General features: G+C 47.7%; 1 protein-coding gene across 6 annotated transcripts; it reads right to left on the bottom strand.

The window, feature by feature from the left end:
• Positions 1–1,325: 1,325 nt before the first annotated feature.
• On the bottom strand, positions 1,326–18,925 carry ZNF101 (zinc finger protein 101). 6 transcript variants are annotated; one of them, XM_054538792.2, is made up of 6 exons: positions 18,821–18,925; positions 15,170–15,834; positions 7,142–7,259; positions 4,406–4,532; positions 3,678–3,738; positions 1,326–3,284 (listed from the first exon to the last, which is right to left on the bottom strand). In XM_054538792.2, the coding sequence occupies exons 3-6, from the start codon at positions 7,241–7,243 to the stop codon at positions 2,165–2,167; spliced, it is 1,410 nt and encodes a 469-aa protein (XP_054394767.2). In that variant the 5' UTR covers positions 7,244–7,259; positions 15,170–15,834; positions 18,821–18,925; the 3' UTR covers positions 1,326–2,164. The 6 variants fall into 6 exon arrangements, with proteins under 6 accessions (XP_054394767.2, XP_024092588.2, XP_054394766.2 ...); XM_024236820.3 differs by lacking the exon at positions 7,142–7,259; XM_054538791.2 differs by lacking the exons at positions 15,170–15,834; positions 18,821–18,925 and adding an exon at positions 14,395–15,140.
• Positions 18,926–19,191: the final 266 nt, after the last annotated feature.

Raw genomic sequence — 19,191 nt, 5'->3', positions numbered from 1 at the left:
ACCAGCCTGAACAACATGGTGAAACCCTGTCTCTACTAAAAATATAAAAAAAGGCCAGGCGCGGTGGCTCACGTCTGTAATCCCAGCACTTTGGGAGGCCGAGAGGAGTGGATCACGAGGTCAGGAGATCGAGACCATCCTGGCTAACATGGTGAAACCTCGTCTCTACTAAAAAAATACAAAAAAATTAGTCGGGCGTGGTGGCAGGCGCCTGTATTCCCAGCTACTTAGGAGGTTGAGGCAGGAGAATGGCGTGAACCCGGGAGGCAGAGCTTGCAGTGAGCCGAGATCGCGCCACTACACTCCAGCCTGGGCCACAGAGCGAGACTCCGTCTCAAAAAAAATAAAAATAAAAATAAAAAAATAAAATTAGCCAGGTGTGGTGGCATGCGCTTATAATCCCAGTTACTCAGGAGGCTGAGGCAGGAAAATTGCTCAAACCCAGGAGGCGCAGGTTGCAGTGAGTCGAGATGGTGCCACTGCACTCCAGCCTGGGCAACAGAGCAAGACTCCATCTCAAAAAAAAAAAAAAAGAAAAAGAAAAAAGAATGAGCCCTGATAAATGCTATATATTTATAACTTTGTGTAATAACTCATTCATGATCAAGTTTTTGAGCATTATATAATAATTAATTTGCATCAGGCTTTCAAAATTACTTACATTTATAGGATTTCTTTCGAGTGGATGTTCTCAGATGATTAATTTTTGACAGGGTCTCGCTGTCACCCAGGCTGGAGTCCAGTGGCGCAATCTCCACTCACTGCAACCTCGACCTCCCAAACTCAAGCAATCCTCCCACCTCAGCTTCCTGAGTAGCTGGGACTACAGGCGAACACCATCATCCCTGGCTAACTTTTGTATTTTTTGTATATATGGGATTTCTCCAGTTTGCCAGGCTGGTCTCGAATACCTGGCCTCAAGCAACCCACCCACCCCAACCTCCCAAAGTGCTGGGATTACAGGTGACAGCCACTGTGCACAGTCTATGTGAATTTTAATTGTTGTTAAAATTGAAGTTTCCTGTATTTTCCAAACTACTAACGTTTCCATCCAGTGTGTATTCTTCGATTCATATCATCCATCTCCAGTGTGCACTGACATGTGTCTTTGAATGGAGATGAGAGCAATGAGAGTTTCCCCATATTCTGTACATTTCTACAATTTTTCTCCAGTATGAGTCCTTTTATGGCTCTGAATAGAACTGGAATATCTGAGGTCTTTGGATTTTTTTCCAGTTAGTCTTTTCATATCTTTGGAAACTGAATGTATTCCCATATTCCTTACATTCATAGGATTTCTCTCCTGTATAAATGAGAATTATTTCTTTCCCTTTTTTTTTTTTCTGAGACAGAGTCTCACTCTGTCATCCAGGCTGGAGTGCAGTGGCACGATCTCAGCTCACTGCAGCCTCAACCTCCCAGGCTCAAGGGTGCCTGCCGCCTCAGCTTTCTGAGCAGCTGGAACTACAGGGATGCACCACCCCACCCAGTTAATTTTTTTTTTCTTTGGAGATATGGGGCCATCTTTTTTTTTTTGTTTTGAGACGAAGTGTCACTCTGTCACCAGGCTGGAGTGCAGTGGCGTGATCTCGGCTCACTGCAACCTCCAAGTCCCTGGTTCAAGCGATTCTCCTGCCTCAGCCTCCCGAGTAGCTGGGACTACAGGCACACGCCACCACGCCTGGCTAATTTTTGTATTTTTAGTAGAGACGGGGTTTCACCATGTTGGCCAGGATAGTCTCAATCTCTGGACCTCGTGATCTGCCCACCTAGGTTTTCCAAAGTGCTGGGATTACAGGCGTGAGCCACCATGCAATTTTTTTTTTTTTTTTTTTTTTTTTTTTTTGAGATGGAGTCTCGCTTTTGTCGCCCAGGCTGGAGTGCAATGGCACGATCTCAGCTCACTGCAACCTCCGCCTCCCAGGTTCAAGCGATTCTCCTGCCTCAGCCTCCTGATTAGCTGGGATTACAGGTGCCCGCCACCATGCCCAGCTAATTTTTTGTATTTTTAGTAGAGATGGGGTTTTGCCATGTTGGCCAGGCTGGTCTTGAACTCCTGACCTCAGGTGATCCACCTGCCTCGGCCTCCCAAAGTGCTGGGATTACAGGCGTGAGCCACCGTACCCGGCCGATATGGGGCCTTCTTATGTTGCCCAGGCTGGTCTCAAACTCCTGGGCTCAGGTGATCCCCCTGCCTCCTGCCAAAGCACTGGCTACGCCCGGCCAAATGAGTTCTTTCATGAAGTCTAAGGTAATTTGAAAAAGTAAAGACTTTACCACATTGTTTACAATCAAAGGGTTTTTCTCCAGTGTGAGTCATTTCATGTCTTCGGAGGGAACTGCACCACCCAAAGGCTTTACCACACCTTTTACATTCATATGGCTTTTCTCCACTATGAGTTTTTTTATGTCTTCGAAAACAACTGGGATAATTGAAGGTTTTACCACACTTATTACACTCATAAGGTCTTTCTCCAGTGTGAGCTCTTTCATGTGCTTGAAGGGACGTGGGACATCTAAAGACTTTGGCACATTTTTGACATTCGTAGAGTTTTCCTCCACTATGAGTTCTTTCATGTCTGTGAAGGGAACTGGAACAACTGAGTTTTTTCCCACATTCCTGACATTGGTGGGATTTCTCCAGCGCGTGAGATCTGATTTCATGGGTCCGAAGGTAACCTGCGGAAATGAAGGCTTTACCACATTGTTTACATTTGTAAGGTTTTTCTCCAGTGTGAGTTCTAACATGAATTTGAAATAAACTGGGATAATCGATAGGTTTTCCACAGTATTTACATTCATAGCGTTTTTCTCCAGTATGCATTTTTCCATGTTTTCGAAAGAAACTGGAAACCGTGAAGGCTCTCACTATTTCCCTACATTTATAGGATCTCTTTCCAGTGTGAGTTCTTTGATGGATTTGAAATAAATTGGGAGAATTAAAGGCTTTCCCGCACACCTTGCATTCATAAGGTCTCTTTCGAGTTGGTGTTACTGTGCGCCGTGCACCACTACTGGGGGAAGTGGAGGCTTTCCCACATTGTTTCTGTTTACGGGGCTTCTCTCTCCATTCCCCACCACACTCAGATCGTTTGTGTCCAGCATGAGCTCTCATGTGCCTGTCCAGGAATGAATGACGGAGGAAGACTTTCCCACACACGCTGCATTTGCATGGTTTCACTCCAGTATGACTTTTCTTGTTCAGGTGACAATCAGGAATCTGGCTGAAAGTTTCTCTGTGTTCACTCCCTTCTTTACGTCCACAGAGTCTCTCCACCAGACTTCTATGAAAAATGACAAGCGCATTATCAATGCTTGGTTTATTAATGCTTTTCTACTAATTGACATGTCTTAAGAGTTATGCTGCTACCAAAATCAGGAAAAGTGGAGGTTTTCTCCTGGGTCAGAATTATTAGAAAGGAAGTATACTGATGATTCTGCTACCCAGCTCCCCAAAGCAATTATCCAAACAGTGACATCCATGTCACAGATTCTTAGTACCCTGTCCAGACACTCAACATCTACATTACATTGAAGGACAGATTTTTGGTGGCAATCTTCTAATAATCAGTTAAAAACCTAACATTGTACTTATTTGTCTTGTATTTTTTTTTAATTTTCCTGACATGCTAAGATTCCCTCAAGAGACACTGCTTCCTCTTGTGAGTGGAGATTACCTTAGCTTAATCCCCAGATTTTGGTACAGATTCTCAATGTCCTGGTCTTTCCATTGGATTCCTAAAATGTAGACCCAGAGAAATCATTATGAATTATTTAAAACTACAGAAAAATCACTAGGTTCTAAGTTCATTAAACACTGCCATAATGCCTGATTTTTTTTTTTTTTTTTGGAGACAAAGTCTCACTCTGCCACCCAGGCTGGAGTGCAGTGACGCAATCTCTGCTCACTGCAGCCTCCGCCTCCCGAGTTCTAGTGATTCTCCTGCCTCAGCCTCCCGAGTAGCTGGAATTACAGATATGCACTACCACACCCAGCTAATTTTGTATTTTTAGTAGAGACGAGGTTTCGCCATGTTGACCAGGCTGGTCTCAAACTCTTGACCTCAGGTGATCCATCTGCTTCGGCCTCCCAAAGTGCTGGGATTATAGGCGTGAGCTACCACAACTGCCCACCCCCTACTTTTTTTTTTTTTTTTTTTTTTTAAAGAGACAGGGTCTCATCATGCTGCCCAGGCTGGTCTCAAACTCCTGGACTCAAGCAATCTTCCCACCGTGGCTTCCCAAAGCACTAGGATTACAAGGGTAAGCCACTGTACCTGGCCCACGATGCCCGATTTATTCACCAACGTATTCTCTTTCCACATTCCAAATTGTGCAACCACACTGGTGACCAAAGCACACTTGTCTTCTAATTGACTAAGGAAGGAAATGTTGTCCTTCTTACCGACAGAGGCCAGGTTCCTGAAGGTTTCCAGCATCACGTCTCTGTAGAGATTCTTCTGGGAAGGACTCAGCAAAGCCCACTCCTCCTGGGTGAAGTTCACAGCCACATCCTCAAAGGCCACTGAGTCCTGAAACATCCCACAGGTGTGGAGTAGGAGGGGTGAGACTCAGCACTGGGGATCTCTACTCAATACATGAGTGATCCCATGACGCCGGGCTCTCCAAACACTCACTCCATGATTGAGTCATCAGCCTCCTCCTCTCTACCTACACGCACTTACTCCCTCACAGCAGTTCCGGTGTGAGAACTGACCTACTCAGAGAGCCAGCCACAGAGGAGGACCACCCTCTCCATGGTGGGTCCAGGGAGTCAGTTGTGCTGCTGTGTTGCCCCGAATGCTCTTTGCAGAGTGGATCTCTAGTACCCGTCACAACAAACTCCCACCACCTGGTGTGCAGACAGCACTCATTTCAGCAGTCCTGAGTCTGGGTATCCTTAGAAAGGCCTGTTCACCAAGTTCGACCTTTGCTACTATCGGGGTCAACTTAGACTACGAGAGGGATCCCATCAACTTAAGTGACAAAGTGGCTCACTGTGGCTAAACGGTTTATGGTATTGACAAACAGGATGGTACTGACTGAACTGTTTTCCTTATGAAAGCCTACTCTTTTGTTCCAAAAAGTAGAAGCGGTGCCTAGGGCACTAGCCCCAGAAAAACACTCTGGGCACAGAGTCTTTAATGAGCTTTCCTGGGAGACAATATGTCACACCTGTTGTCACAACTTGTCCACTGGGAAACTGAGCTCATCCCATGTGGTTATACCAAGAGAGAATATCCTGAAGCTTGCAAGCGGTTTACTCTAGACCAAATTTAATCAAGTAGTAAATAAGACTCATGATCAATATTTAATTGTCCTAATGGAAGAATTTTAAAATTTCTATCAGGTAATGTCAAAGCAGTATGAAGTGGAAAGATAACACGTGTTCCTAGAAAAAACTCAATAAGATATCCCTTCTTCCAAATGATAGCCTTATAAAATTTCATAAATACCCAATACAGCTGGGTGTGGTGACTCACACCTGTAATCCCAGCACTTTGGGAGGCCGAGGCAGGTGGATCACTTGAGGACAGGAGTTTGAGACCAGCCTGGCCAACATGGTGAATCCCCATCTCTACTAAAAATACAAAAAATTAGCCAGGCGTGATGGCACATGCCTGTAGTCCCAGACACTTGGGAGGCTGAGACAGAAGAATCACTTGAACCCAGGAAGCGGAGATTACAGTCAGCTGAGATCATGCCACTGCACTCCAGCCTGGGCAACAGGGCGAGACTCTGTCTCAAAAACAAAACAAAAAAAATCCCCAAAACAGACATTTTAGGTCAACAAAAGCTACTTTTCCAAACCTCCCACCACCTGGTGTGCAGGAATTAACATCTAATAATTGTCAAAGCCTTCTGAATAGTCAAAGACTTCTGAATAGCAGGTAGATGGCTTGCCTAACAAGCACCAAGGATTTCCAAACCATCACATTCAGGACAGCATACTATTAGCAGAGAGATAAACAAATAGATCAAGGAAAAAGAAGAGAGTCTTCAATGGGCCAGTATTCATATGAAAACTTGGTTAATAACAGAGTAGGCATGTAGAGTAGTAGTAGGGCGGAACACTTGAGGTCAGGAGTTAAAGACCAGCCTGGCCTACATAGTGAAAACTGGTCTCTATTAAAAATAGAAAAATTAGCCTGGCATGGTGGGCCTGGGCAACAGAGCAAGACTCCACCTCAAAAAACAAAAAAATTAAAAGTTATAGCCATCTCTAGAAAATTTTTTTTTAAAACCTTAGCAGGGTATGTTAGCAGGTGCCTGTGGTCCTAGCTACTTGGGAAGTTAAGGCAGGAGGATTGCTTGAGCCCAGGAATTCAAGGCTGCAGTGAGCTAGGATTGTGTTACTGCACTCCAGCCTGAGTGACAGAGTGAGACTTTGTCTCCAAATAAATAGATAAATAAATAAAGATTGATATAATATTTTTTTTTGAGATAGGATCTCACTCTGTTGTCCAGACTAGAGTACAGTGGTACAATCATGGCCCCTGCAGTCTTAACCTCCCAGGCTCAAGTGATCATCCCACCTTGTTCCCTACTACAGGTGGGCACCACCACACCCAGCTAGTTTTTGTATTTTTTGTAGAGATAGGATCTCCCTGTGTTGCCCAGGCTTCTCTCAAACTCCTGGGCTAAAGCGATCTGCCACCTTCTCCTCTGAAAGTGCTGGGACTACACGCATAAGCCACTATGCCCGGCCTATTATCTTTAAATGAGGCTAAGTCATAGGTCAATAGAATGATTCCCCTCACCTCACCCCTTACACTCACAGCAACAGCAGCAGAATACATACATACAGCAGAGGACAAAAAACTGTACAACTCAGGCTTAATTTCAGAAGTCCTTTAGAATACTTCAGCAAATTATAAAACTGATTACGTGGACAAATGTCTACACATACACAATTTACCAAGACTGAGTCATGAAAAAACAAAAAATCTGAACAGAGCTGTAGTAGTAGGAAATTGGCATAGTAATAATAAAAAAAAAAAACAGCCGGGCACGGTGGCTCATGCCTGTAATCCCAGCACTTTGGGAGGCCAAGGCGGGTGGATCCCTTTAAGTCAGGAGTTCGAGGCCAGCCTAGCCAACATGGTGAAACTCCGTCTCTACTAAAAATACAAAAAATTACCTGGGCGTGGTGGCGGACAATGGTAATCCCAGCTACTTGGGAGGCAGAGGCAGGAGAATCGCATGAACCCGGGAGGCGGAGGTTGCAGTGAGCTGAGATCATGGCATTACACTCCAGCCTGGGCAACAAGAGTGGAACTCCGTCTCAAAAAAAATAACATAAATTAAGAAAAATAATAAATTGGCTGGGCGCGGTGGCTCATGCCTGTAATCCCAACACTTTGGGAGGCAGAGGCGGGTGGATCACGAGGTCAGGAAATCGAGACCATCCTGGCTAACATGGTGAAACCCCATCTCTACTAAAAATACAAAAAAGTAACCCAGCGTGGTGGCGGGCGCCTGTAGTCCCAGCTACTGGGGAGGCTGAGGCAGGACAATGGCATGAACCTGGGAGGCGGAGGTTGCAGTGAGCCAAGATTGCGCCACTGCACTCCATCCTGGGTGACAAAATGAGACTCCATCTCAAAAAAAAAATAATAATAATAATTTTTAAAACCTCAACAAATACAAAACCCAGGACACCAAATAGTTTCACTGCTGAAATCCCAAAAATTTTAAAAAGAATTGCTATCAATCCTCCTCAAACTCTTCCAAAACTGAAGAGGGGACATTTCCAAACTCCCTCTATGAGGTCAAAATTATGCTGACACAAAAGACAGACACAACAAAAAAGAAAACTACAAATGCCCTTTATGAATATCAATGCAAAAAATCCTCAAATAAATGCTAGCAAATCATACCTGACAGCATATTTAAAGGATTATATGACATGATCAAGAGAGATTTATCCGCAAAATTCAAGGATGGTTCAAATATGAAAAACAATGGGGCTGGGTGCGGTGGCTCACGCCTGTAATCCCAGCACTTCGGGAGGTCGAGGCGAGTAGATCACTTGAGGTGAGAAGTTCAAGACCAGCCTGACCAGCATGGTGAAACCCCATCTCTACTAAAAATACACAATTAGCCAGGTGTGGTAGCCCATGCCTGTAGTCCCAGCTACTCGAGAGGCTAAGGCAGGAGAATCACTTGAACCCAGGAGGCAGAGGTTGCAGTGAGCCGAGATCACACCATTGTACTCCAGTCTGGGCAACAGAGGGAGACTGTCTCAAGACCAAAAAAGTCAGTTGCATTTATATGCACCAAAACTGAATAATGTGAAAAAGAAATTAAGAAAATAATACCACAAACAATAGCACCAAAAAGAATTGAAAAGGCCAAGCGCGGTGGCTCACATCTGTAATCCCAGCACTTTGGGAGGCCAAGGCAAGTGGATCAAAATGTTAGTTCAAGACCAGCCTGGCCAAGATGGTGAAACCCCGTCTCTACTAAAAATACAAAAATTAGTCAGGCACGGTGGCAGGCACCTGTAATCCCAACTACTTGGGAGGCTGAGGCAGGAGAATCGCTTGAACTCAGGAGGCAGAGGTTGCAATGAGCTGAGATCGCGCCACTGCACTCCATCCTGGGCGACAAAGCGAGACTCCGTCTCAAAATAATAATAATAATAATAATTTAAAAAACCTCAACAAATATAAAACCCAGGACACCAAATAGCCCAGACTGGGCGACAGAGTGAGACTCTGTCTCAAAAAAAAAAAAAAAGAATTGAACACTTAGAAATTACAAAACCAAGAAGTCAAAAGACTACTTGTACACTAAAAACAACAAAATGTTGCTGAATGAAATTAAAGAAAAATTGAAAAATATCTTGTGTTCATGTGTTTGAAGACTTTACATTATTTGGCCAGGTGCGGTGGCTCATGCCTGCAACCCTAGCACTTTGGGAGGCCGAGGTGGGTGGATTACAAGGTCAGGAGTTCAAGACCAGCCTGGCTAACATGATGAAACCCTGTCTCTACTGAAAATACAAAAATTAGCCAGGTGTGGTGGCACGTGCCTGTAATCCCAGCTACTCCGGAGACTGAGACAGAAGAATTGCTTGAACCCAGGAGGTGGAGGTTGCAGTGAGCCGAGATCATGCCACCGAACCCCAGCCTCGGCGACAGAGCAAGACTCTGTCTCAAAAAAAAAAAAAAAAAGCCGGCACAGTGGCTCATATCTGTAATCCCACCACTTTGGGAGGCCAAGGCAGGCAAATCACCTGAGGTCAGGAGTTTGAGACCAGCCTAGCCAACATGGTAAAATCCCATCTCTACTAAAAATACAAAAAAAAAAAATTAGCCAGGCGTGGTGGCATGCGCTTGTAGTCCCAGCTACTCAGGAGGCTGAGGCAGGAGAATCGCTTGAAACCAGGAGGTGGAGGTTGCAGTGAGCCAAGATCGTGCCACTGCATTCCAGTCTAGGTGATAGAGCAACACTCTGTGTCAAAGAAAAAAAAAAGACTTTACATTATTTGGAAGGTAATACTACCCAAAATGATCTGCAAATTCAATACAATCCCTATCAAAATCCCATGTCTGTTTTTTTTTGTTTTGTTTTGTTTTTCAGAAATAAAAATACCAGCCAGTCACAGTGGCTCATGCCTGTAATCCCAACACTTTGGGAGGTCGAAGTGGGAGGATTGCCTGAGCTCAGGAGTTTCAGACTGGCCTAGCCAACATGTTGAAACCCCGTGTCTACTAAAAATACAAAAAATTAGCTAGGCATGGTGGCAGGTGCCTGTAATCCCAGGTACTTGGGAAGCTAAGGCAGGAAAATCGCTTGAACCTGGGAGGCGGAGGTTACAGTGAGCTGAGATCGTGCCACTGCACTGCAGCCTGGGCAACAGAGACCAAAAAAAAAAAAAAAAAAAAAAAAAAAAAAAAAAAAAAGCTCGTTCTAAAATGCATATAGGGCTGAATGTGATGGTTCACGCCTGTAATCCCAACACTTTGGGAGGCCGAGGCAGGAGGACCATGAGGTCAGGAGTTCGAGACCAGCCTGGCCAACATGGTGAAACCCTGTCTCTACTAAAGCTACAAAAAATTAGCTGGGCGTGGTGGAGGGCGCCTGTAATCCCAGCTACTCAGGATTCAGCTACCGGATTCAGCTACCGGGCGTGGGGGAGGGCTGAGGCAGGAGAATAGCTTTAGCGGAGGTTGTAGTGAGCCGAGATTGTACCACTGCACTCCAGCCTGGGCAACAGGGCAAGACTTTGTCTCGAAAGTAAAAAAATAAAATAAGTAAATAAATTTATAAATATATATATAATCATACATAAAATTTATAAATATATTATATATATAAAATCATACAACTTATAAATATATATATAATCATACATATAATTTATATATATACATACACACACACACATTTTTTTAAGAGATGGGGATCTCACTATGTTGCCCAGGCTGGACTTGAACTCCTGGGCTAAATCGATTCTCCCGCCTCAGCCTCTCAAGTACCTAGAATTACAGGTGTTTGCCAGTGTTCCTGCCCTCAGTTCATCTTGAACTGCTGTTACAAGCCATTGAAGTAAATTTTTAGAAAAGAACAAAGCCTATTGAAATTTTTCTTGAAGTCTGAAAACGTCTCATGAATAAAATGATTATGATGAAAAAAGTATACATTGAAAAATATCAGGCCAGGCGCAGTGGTTCACGCCTGTAATCACAGCACTTTGGGAGGCTAAGGCAGGTGGATCACCTGAGGTCAGGAGTTCAAGACCAGCCTGGCCAACATTGCGAAACCCTGTCTCTACTAAAAATATAAAAATTAGGCCAGGCGCGTGGCTCACGACTGTAATCCCAGCACTTTGGGAGGCCGAGGCGGATGGATCACCTGAGGTCAGGAGTTCAAGACCAGCATGGCCAACATTTTCTAAAAATACAAAAATTAGCTGGGCGCTGTGGCGCGTGCCTGTAATCCCAGCTATTCAGGAGGCTGAGGCAAGAGAATCACTAGAGCCTGGGAGGCGGAGGTTGCAGTAAGCCGAGATTGCACCATTGGACTCCAGCATGGGTGACAGAGCAAGACTCCATCTCAAAAAAAAAAAAATTGGCCAGGCATGGTGGCGGGTGCCTGTAGTCCCAGCTACTTGGGATGCTGAGGCAGGAGAATCGCTTGAACCAGGGAGGCAGAGATTGCGGTGAGCCGAGATCACACCACTGCACTCCAGCCTGGATGACAGAGCAAGACTGTCTCAAAAAAAAGAAAGAAAGAAAGAAAAAAAGGCCAGGGACGGTGGCTCACACCTGTAATCCCAGCACTTTGGGAGGCCAAGGCAGACGGATCATCTGAGGTCAGGAGTTTGAGACCAACCTGACCAACATGGTGAAACCCTGTCTCTACTAAAAAAAAAAATACAAAAATTAGCCGGGCGTGATGGCAGGCGCCTGTAATCCCAGCTACTCGGGAGGCTAAGGCAGGAAAATCCCTTGAACCTGAGAGGCAGAGTTTGCAGTGAGCTGAGATGGAGCCACTGCACTCCAGCAACCCCAAATTCTCATTGAAATCCTAACACCCGGCCAGGCGCAGTGGCTCACGCCTGTAATCCCAGCACTTGGGGAGGCTGAGGCGAGTGGATCACGACCGAGGTCAGGAGATCAAGACCATCCTGGCTAACATGGTGAAACCCCGTCTCTACGAAAAATACAAAAAAAATTAGCTGGGCGTGGTGGCAGGCGCCTGTAGTCCCCGCTACTGGGAGGGGGTGGTGCTGAGGCAGGAGAGTGGCATGAACCCTGAACCCAGGAGGCAGAGCTTGCAGTGAGCCGAGATCACGCCACTGCACTCCAGCCTGGGCGACAGAGCAAGACTCTGTCTCAAAAAAAAAAAAAAGAAGAGAAATCCTAACACCTAAGGTGATGGTATTAATATTAGGGGCAGCAACTCTGGGAAATAACTGGGATTACATGAGATCATGAGAGAGCCCTAGGAGTAAGATTAGTATCCTTAGGAAAAGAGATGAGTATCTATCACTTTCAGATGTCATTCAGTATTTTTTCCATAATAAACCATTCAGTAAACAAAAGATCATATCTGACTACTTCTAGATGTTGCCAAACTTATCCCAAAGGATTCAGCATTAATCTGTCAAATCCACATAACACAAAACAGAACAGAGTTATCCACCATCACAAATTCCCCAACCTGCAAAGGAGAGGAGCTGATGTGCTGGTGAATCTTTGTAAATCACTAATTTCTGCTTATCTACCATGCCTTTTTTTATTACTTATTTTTTGAGACGGAGTCTCGCTCTGTCGCGCAGGCTGGAGTGCAGTGGCGCAATCTCCAGCTCACTGCAAGCTCCACCTCCCGGATTCACGCCATTCTCCTGCCTCAGCCTCCAGAGTATCTGGGACTACAGGGGCTCACCACCACGCCTGGCTAATTTTTTTATATTTTTAGTAGAGACGGGGTTTCCCCGTGTTAGCCAGGATGGTCTCGATCTCCTGACCTCGTGATCCGCCCGCCTCTGCCTCCCAAAGTGTTGGGATTACAGGCGTGAGCCATCGCGCCCGGCCTACCATGCCTTTTTTTTTGTGGGAATGTATTCATATTCTGCAGCCATAATGGAAGATTTCCTTTTTTTTTTTAAAGACAGGGTCTCACTCTGTCGTTCAGTGCAGTGGCGCAATCACAGCTAACTGCAGTCTCAACCTCCCCGGGCTCAGATGGCTCTCCCACCTCAGTCTCCTGACTAGCTGAGACTACAGGCATGCGCCACCATACCCGGCTAATTTTTGTATTTGTTGTAGAAATGGGGTCTCGCCACGTTGCCCAGGCTGGTCTCAAACTTCTGGGCTCAAGAGATCTTCCCGCCCCAGCCTCCCAAAGTGCTGGAATTACAAGCGTGAGCCACCTAGAATCGCTTTTGACTTCCAGAGCAGACTGGGCAACATAGTGAGACCTTGTCTCTACAAAAAATAAAAATTAGCCGGGCGTGGCGCATGCCTGTGGTCCCAGCTTCTTGGGAGACTGAGGCAGGAGGATTGCTTGGCCCCAGAGGTTGAGGCCTTAGTAAGCCATGACTGTGACACTGCATTCCAGCCTGAGCTGCCTCAGAAGGGAGAAGTTTCTTTCTACTGTTTCTGGCCCCACCCCACCCCCAAGGGCCAGCAGGGACTCCCTCTGGAATTTCCTAAGGAAACTTCTTTTCAAAAGACAAGAACTCCTCCCTAGGAGGCTCATCAAACAACCAGGAAAGATTAACCACGCCAGGACAGACTTTTCACCCATTCTTCAGAGGGCAGCTGGAAGAAATCCCTGGACGGTCCTGAAACCCAGGACCAGAAAGATAGGAGGGTGGGCTGAGGACCCAATACCCTGTGAAGTTCCCAAGAGGAGCCTCCACCCAAAGACTGTCTGATAAGGTGTCCGCGCCTAGGGAAGGTAAAAAGAGGGCAGACACAGTGTTTTTTTTTTTTAACATCGGAGTGTCAGGGGGTTATTTTCTGCTTTGCTCGCATGTGAAATGTTCACAAACGGAAAATGAACTTTTTAAGAAGTGCCATCTACGGCTCCTTGGAAAAGATGACAGTTAAAACACTGGGTCTTGCCAGGCGCAGTGGCTCAAGCCTGTAATCTCAGCACTTTGGGAGACCGAGGCAGGCAGATACCTGAGATCAGGACTTTAGCACGGCCAACATGGTGAACCTGTCTCTACTGAAAATACAAGTTAGCCGGATGTGGTGGCGAGCACCTGTAATTCCAACTACTCAGGAGGCTGAGGCAGGAGAATCACTTGAACCCGGGAGGCGGAGGCTGCAGTGAGCCGAGACTGTGCCACTGCACTCCAGCCTGGGCGACAGAGCGAGACTCCGTCTCAAAAATAATAGAAATAATGATAATAATAATAATGTGAAGTGGATGTAGTGGAGGGAAAACTTAGGGTTGGAGAATGCGGGGAAATTTAGGGATTTACTGCAGCCCTGGGAGGAGCGAGGCTGGGGGACGGGGTCGTGGGTTTGAAACCCAGCTTCCCACACCTTTGGAAGGCTCCGAAGGAAACGGGGACCGCCTAAGAGAGGAGGAACTGGGGACCCCACAGGCCACGGCTCCTCCCACACGAACCCCATACCTGAGGCGGGATTCCCCCTAAGACCCTCCTGAGGCCCCCGCACAATCTAGAGAGACGCGGGGCTGCGGGCGCAGAGCTGCCCTGAGAGGGCTCCGGGCCGGGACAGGACACCCGGTGTCCGGGCGGCTGGTCCAGCTCCACCCCGCGACCGAGGGGACCAAGGGTCGAGCTGCGCCTGGGGGAGTCGGGTCCCAGACCCCACAGTCGCCGCGGGGAGGCCCAGGTCCAGCCACTGCCGGTTCCGACCAGCTCCTCCTCAGGTCTCCGGACGCCCGGCTCCGCACGCTCACCATTTCCGGCTTCCGGGTGTCCTGGGTCTTCCCTGGGGCTGGAGCAGCCAGAACAGGTCCCACACGACAGAATCTGCCGTATCCGGGGCACCAGAGGCTCCCCAAGGAACTAAAACCCGGACCCGAATGGGGGGGCGGCGCGAAAAGAGACCGCTTCGGGCTTTGGAAGTTGCCCCTCCTCCCGGCGCACCTGATTGGACAGTTTGCCGCACAGCGCCTTTGACTGGATGGCGCCCCAGGTCCCGCCCCTGGGGCTTAAGCAACAGGAGAGGTGATCGGAATCCTCAAATAATCCGCCCGCTGTGTGGGGTGTGAGTGACAGGTGCTACCCGCAGCCCCTCGCAGGGCGGGACTTTCTCTGGGACCTTGGACTTGGACTTGCATGGAAGCAGAACTTGCTCCTGTTAGGGTCAACCCAACCAGACTGTTCCCCTCCTTCCCCCATCAGTCTTACAGTACAGTCCTTTGTGACCGCCACACAACTCCCCCCGGGCTAGAAGTAGACCTCCTCCCCACTGACCCTTCCAGTAACTGTTTGTTCAAAAGACTTCGGCTGAACCGGCAGACAGTTCCAGGATGCGGTGAGAACACCTGCCCACCTTGCATAACAAAGCTGGCAAAAACATCTCCAGGATGCGGTCAGGACACCTGCACCCCCGACTCAGTTTTCACACCCCAGCCCAGTTCCTCGCCCTATAAAGCCCTGCTGTAGTCTGTAAGCGGGGTTGCCTCCTCTAACTGTGGGGGAGCAGCCCGGCAAGTTAATAAAACTTACTTGATTGACTTCAGGTCTCTTCGTCCTTTCGGCTGACCTTACAGCTCCTGGTTTTCCAGAGCAGGCCCTGTCGGCTTCCTGTACTCAGTGGGTCCTTCCTGCTGCTGCTTTTTTTTTTTTTTTTTTTTTTTTTTTTGAGACGGAGTTTCGCTCTTGTTGCCCAGGCTGGAATGCAATGGGCAGGATCTCAGCTCACTGCAACCTCCGCTTTCCGGTTTCAAACGATTCTCCTGCCTCAGCCTCCCGAGTAGCTGCGATTACAGGCGCCCACCACCACTCCCGGCTAATTTTTGTATTTTTAGTAGAAATGGGGTTTCACCATGTTGGCCAGGCTGGTCTCGAACTCCTGATCTCGTGATCCGCCGGCCTCGGCCTCTCAAAGTGCTGGGATTACAGGCGTGAGCCACCGCGCCCAGCCGCCTCCTGCTTCTTTTTCCGGAACACCGCTCACATGAGTGTGCATGGAATTCCAGACTCCGTGTTCAGTGAAGCCATCTCTCCGCCTTGGAGCTGGAGAGACTCCCAGGTCACACTGGAACAGGTAGAAGGCCCTGATGTCCTCCAGAGATCAGGAATTTAAGATGAGGCTATTGGTCCCATGGCCAAGGCTTCCTACACCTTACTTCTCAGGCTACTCCTTTTCAGCCAAGAAAATAAAAACATGCCTTAAAGGGAACAAAATTATTAAATGCAGGGAAAAACTGGAGTAAACCACTTTCTTTTTTTCTTTTTTTTGAGACGGAGTCTGGCTCTGTCGCCCAGGCTGGAGTGCAGTGGCACGATCTCAGCTCACTGCAACCTCTGCCTCCCAGGTTCAAGCGATTCTCTTGCCTCAGCCTCCTGAGTCCGAGTAGCTGGAACTACAGGCATGTGCCACCATGCCCGGCCAATTTTTTGTTGTTGTTGTTGTTTTTGTATTTTTAGTAGAGACGGGGTTTCACCGTGTTAGCCAGGATGGTCTCAATCTCCTGAACTCGTGATCCGCCCGCCTTGGCCTCCCAAAGTGCTGGGATTACAGGCATGAGCCACCGTGCCCAGCCTGGAGTAAACATTCTATAAAGGTATTGCTACCAGAAAGGGGTCCAGTCCCAGACTCCAAGAGCAGAAGCTTGGACCTTGTATGGGAAAGAATTAATATTGGAGAAAAAACTGAAAAAGTAAGTATATCGAACTGTATCATGGGACAGAAACATGTCATTCCTATTTTTACTGAAGATTATTTTATTTGATACTATGTGATTATTAAGTCCTATTACATTTCCTTTCTCCTTTTACGAAGTCATGTATCTTAAGAATATGCAGCCGGGCATGGTGGCTCACACCTGTAATCCCAGCACTCTGGGAGGCCGAGGCAGGCGGATCATGAGGTCAGGAGTAGACCAGCCTGGCCAACACGGTGAAACACCGTCTCTACTAAAATTACAAAAATTAGCCGGGTGTGGTGGCGCACGCCTGTAATCCTAGCTACTAAGAAGGCTGAGGCAGGAGAATTGCTTGAACCCAGGAGGCGGAGGTTGCAGTGAGCCGAGATCACAGCATTGCGCCTGGGCGACAGAGCATGACTCCATCTCAAAAAAAAAAAAACAGGGCCGGGCGCGGTGGCTCACGCCTGTAATCCCAGCACTTTGGGAGTCGGAGGCGGGTGGATCACGAGGTCAGGAGTTCAAGACTCAGCCTGGCCAAGAAGGTGAAACCCCATCTCTACTAAAAATACAAAAAATTAGCTGGGTGCAGTGGCAGGCGCCTGTAATCCCAGCTACTCGGGAGGCTGAGGCAGGAGAATCGCTTGAACTCGGAGGGTGGAGGTTGCAGTGAGCTGAGATCATGCCACTGCACTCCAGCCTCCAGCCTGACGACAGAGACTCCATCTCAAAAAAAAAAAAAAAAAAAAAAAAACCTAACCAGAATATGCAGTGGGTGGCCGCAGTGGGTCACACCTGTAGCACTTTGGGAAGTCGAGGCAGGCAGAGCTCTTGAGGCCAGGAGTTCCAGACCAGCCTGGCCAACATGGTGAAACCCCATCTCTCCTAAAAATACAAAAATTAGCAGGCATGGTGGTTCATGCCTGTAATTCCAGCTACTAAGGAGGCTGAGGCAGGAGAATCGTTTGAACCCAAGAGGCAGAGGTTGCAGTGAGCCAAGATTGCAACACTGCACTCCAGCTTGTGCAAGAGTGAGACTCTGTCCCAAGAAAACAAAACAAAAGACTAGGACCGGGCACCGTGGCTCACACCTGTAATCCTAGCACTTTGGGAGATTGAGGCGGCCAGATCATTAGAGGCCACGAGTTTGAGACCAGACTGGCCAACATGGCGAAACCCGTCTCTACTAAAAACACAAAACATTAGGCTGGGAGCGCTGGCTCAGGCCTGTAATCCTAGCACTTTGGGAGGCTGAAGTGGGCGGATCACAAGGTCAGGAGTTCGAGACCAACCTGGCCAACATAGTGAAACCCCATCTCTACTGAAAATACAAAAAATTAGCCAGGCATAGTGGCACGCGCCTGTAGTCCCACCTACCCGGGAGGCTGAGGCAGGAGAACCGCTGGAACCCAGGAGGCGTAGGTCATAGTGAGCTGAGATCGCACCACCGCACTCCAGCCTGAGCAACAGAGTGAGACTCTGTCTAAAAAAAAAAATACAAAAATTAGCCGGCGCGGTGGCATGCGCCTGTAATCCCAGTTACTTGGGAAGCTGAAATGGGAGAATCGATTGAACTCGGAAAGTGGAGTTTGCAGTGAGCCGACATCGCGCCACTGCACTCCAGCCTGGGCGACGGAGTGAGACTTCATCTCAAAAAATTAAAAAAAGAATATGCAACAATATAAGCTACAAAATTTAAATATCCAATAAATTTTTAGTTTAAATAAATTTGCTGTATCAGAAAACAAAAAGAAACAAAAAATATTGTTACTGTTTGTCACACTGTTTAATCCTACTAATTGGTACTGTTAAGTAGTCCTATTGTGGTTTTGTTCAAATAGCATTTATGCAACAGTACAGTTAATAATATAGAACTATATAATTTCTTTTTTTTTTTTTTTTTGAGACAGAGTCTCGCTCTGTCGCCCAGGCTGGAGTGCAGTGGCGCGATCTCGGCTCACTGCAAGCTCCGCCTCCCAGGTTCAGGCCATTCTCCTGCCTCAGCCTCCGGAGTAGCTAGGACTACAGGCTCCTGCAACCACGCTCGGCTAATTTTTTGTATTTTTGGTAGAGACGGGGTTTCACTATGTCAGCCAGGACGATCTCGATCTCCTGACCTCGTGATCCGCCCGCCTCGGCCTCCCAAAATGCTGGGATTACAGGCGTGAGCCACCTCGCCCGGCCTATAAGTATATAATTTCAAGTAAACACCAGTTTTTCATTTTTTTTATGTTAAAGTGGTAAGTTTTTTTTTTTTTGGAGACGGAGTCTCGCTCTGTCGCCCAGGCTGGAGTGCAGTGGCGCAATCTCCGCTCACTGCAAGCTCCGCCTCCCAGGCTCACGCCATTCTCCTCCCTCAGCCTCCGGAGTAGCTGAGACTACAGGCGCCCGCCACCACTCCCGGAGAATTTTTTTTTTTTTTTTGTATTTTTAGTGGAGACGGGGTTTCACCGTGAGCAATCTTGGCTCACTGCAACCTCCGTCTCCCGGGCTCAAGCAATTGTCCTACCTCATCCTCCCGAGTAGCTGGGATTACAGGCATGTGCCACCACGCCCAGCTAGTTTTTGTATTTTTACGTGGTTTCACCACGTTGGGTCTTGAACTCCTGACCTCAGGTGATCCGCCCGCCTCCGCCTCCCTAAGTGTTGGGATTACAGGCGTGAGCCACCGCGCCCGGGTAGTTTCCGTAATTCTTATCTATCACATTAAGGCTCTTGTCCGGTGTGGTTGTGTTCCGGGGCGGTGACCGACCCCGCCCCTCACTAGCCCCGCCCCCGCAACGGGCCCCGCCTCCTGAACTCCGGAGCTCCCGACCCCGCCTCCGCAGGGTCCAGGCTTCGCCCCTCGTGACAGGTGGTGCTGGTGTAGTCAAGGAGGAG

The sequence above is a fragment of the Pongo abelii genome, chromosome 20, assembly GCF_028885655.2.
Source record: "Pongo abelii isolate AG06213 chromosome 20, NHGRI_mPonAbe1-v2.0_pri, whole genome shotgun sequence".
In the NCBI taxonomy this organism is placed as follows: Eukaryota; Metazoa; Chordata; class Mammalia; order Primates; family Hominidae; genus Pongo; species Pongo abelii.
The sequence above is the reverse complement of the archived record's forward strand: the minus strand, read 5'-3'. Positions and strand labels throughout refer to the sequence as shown.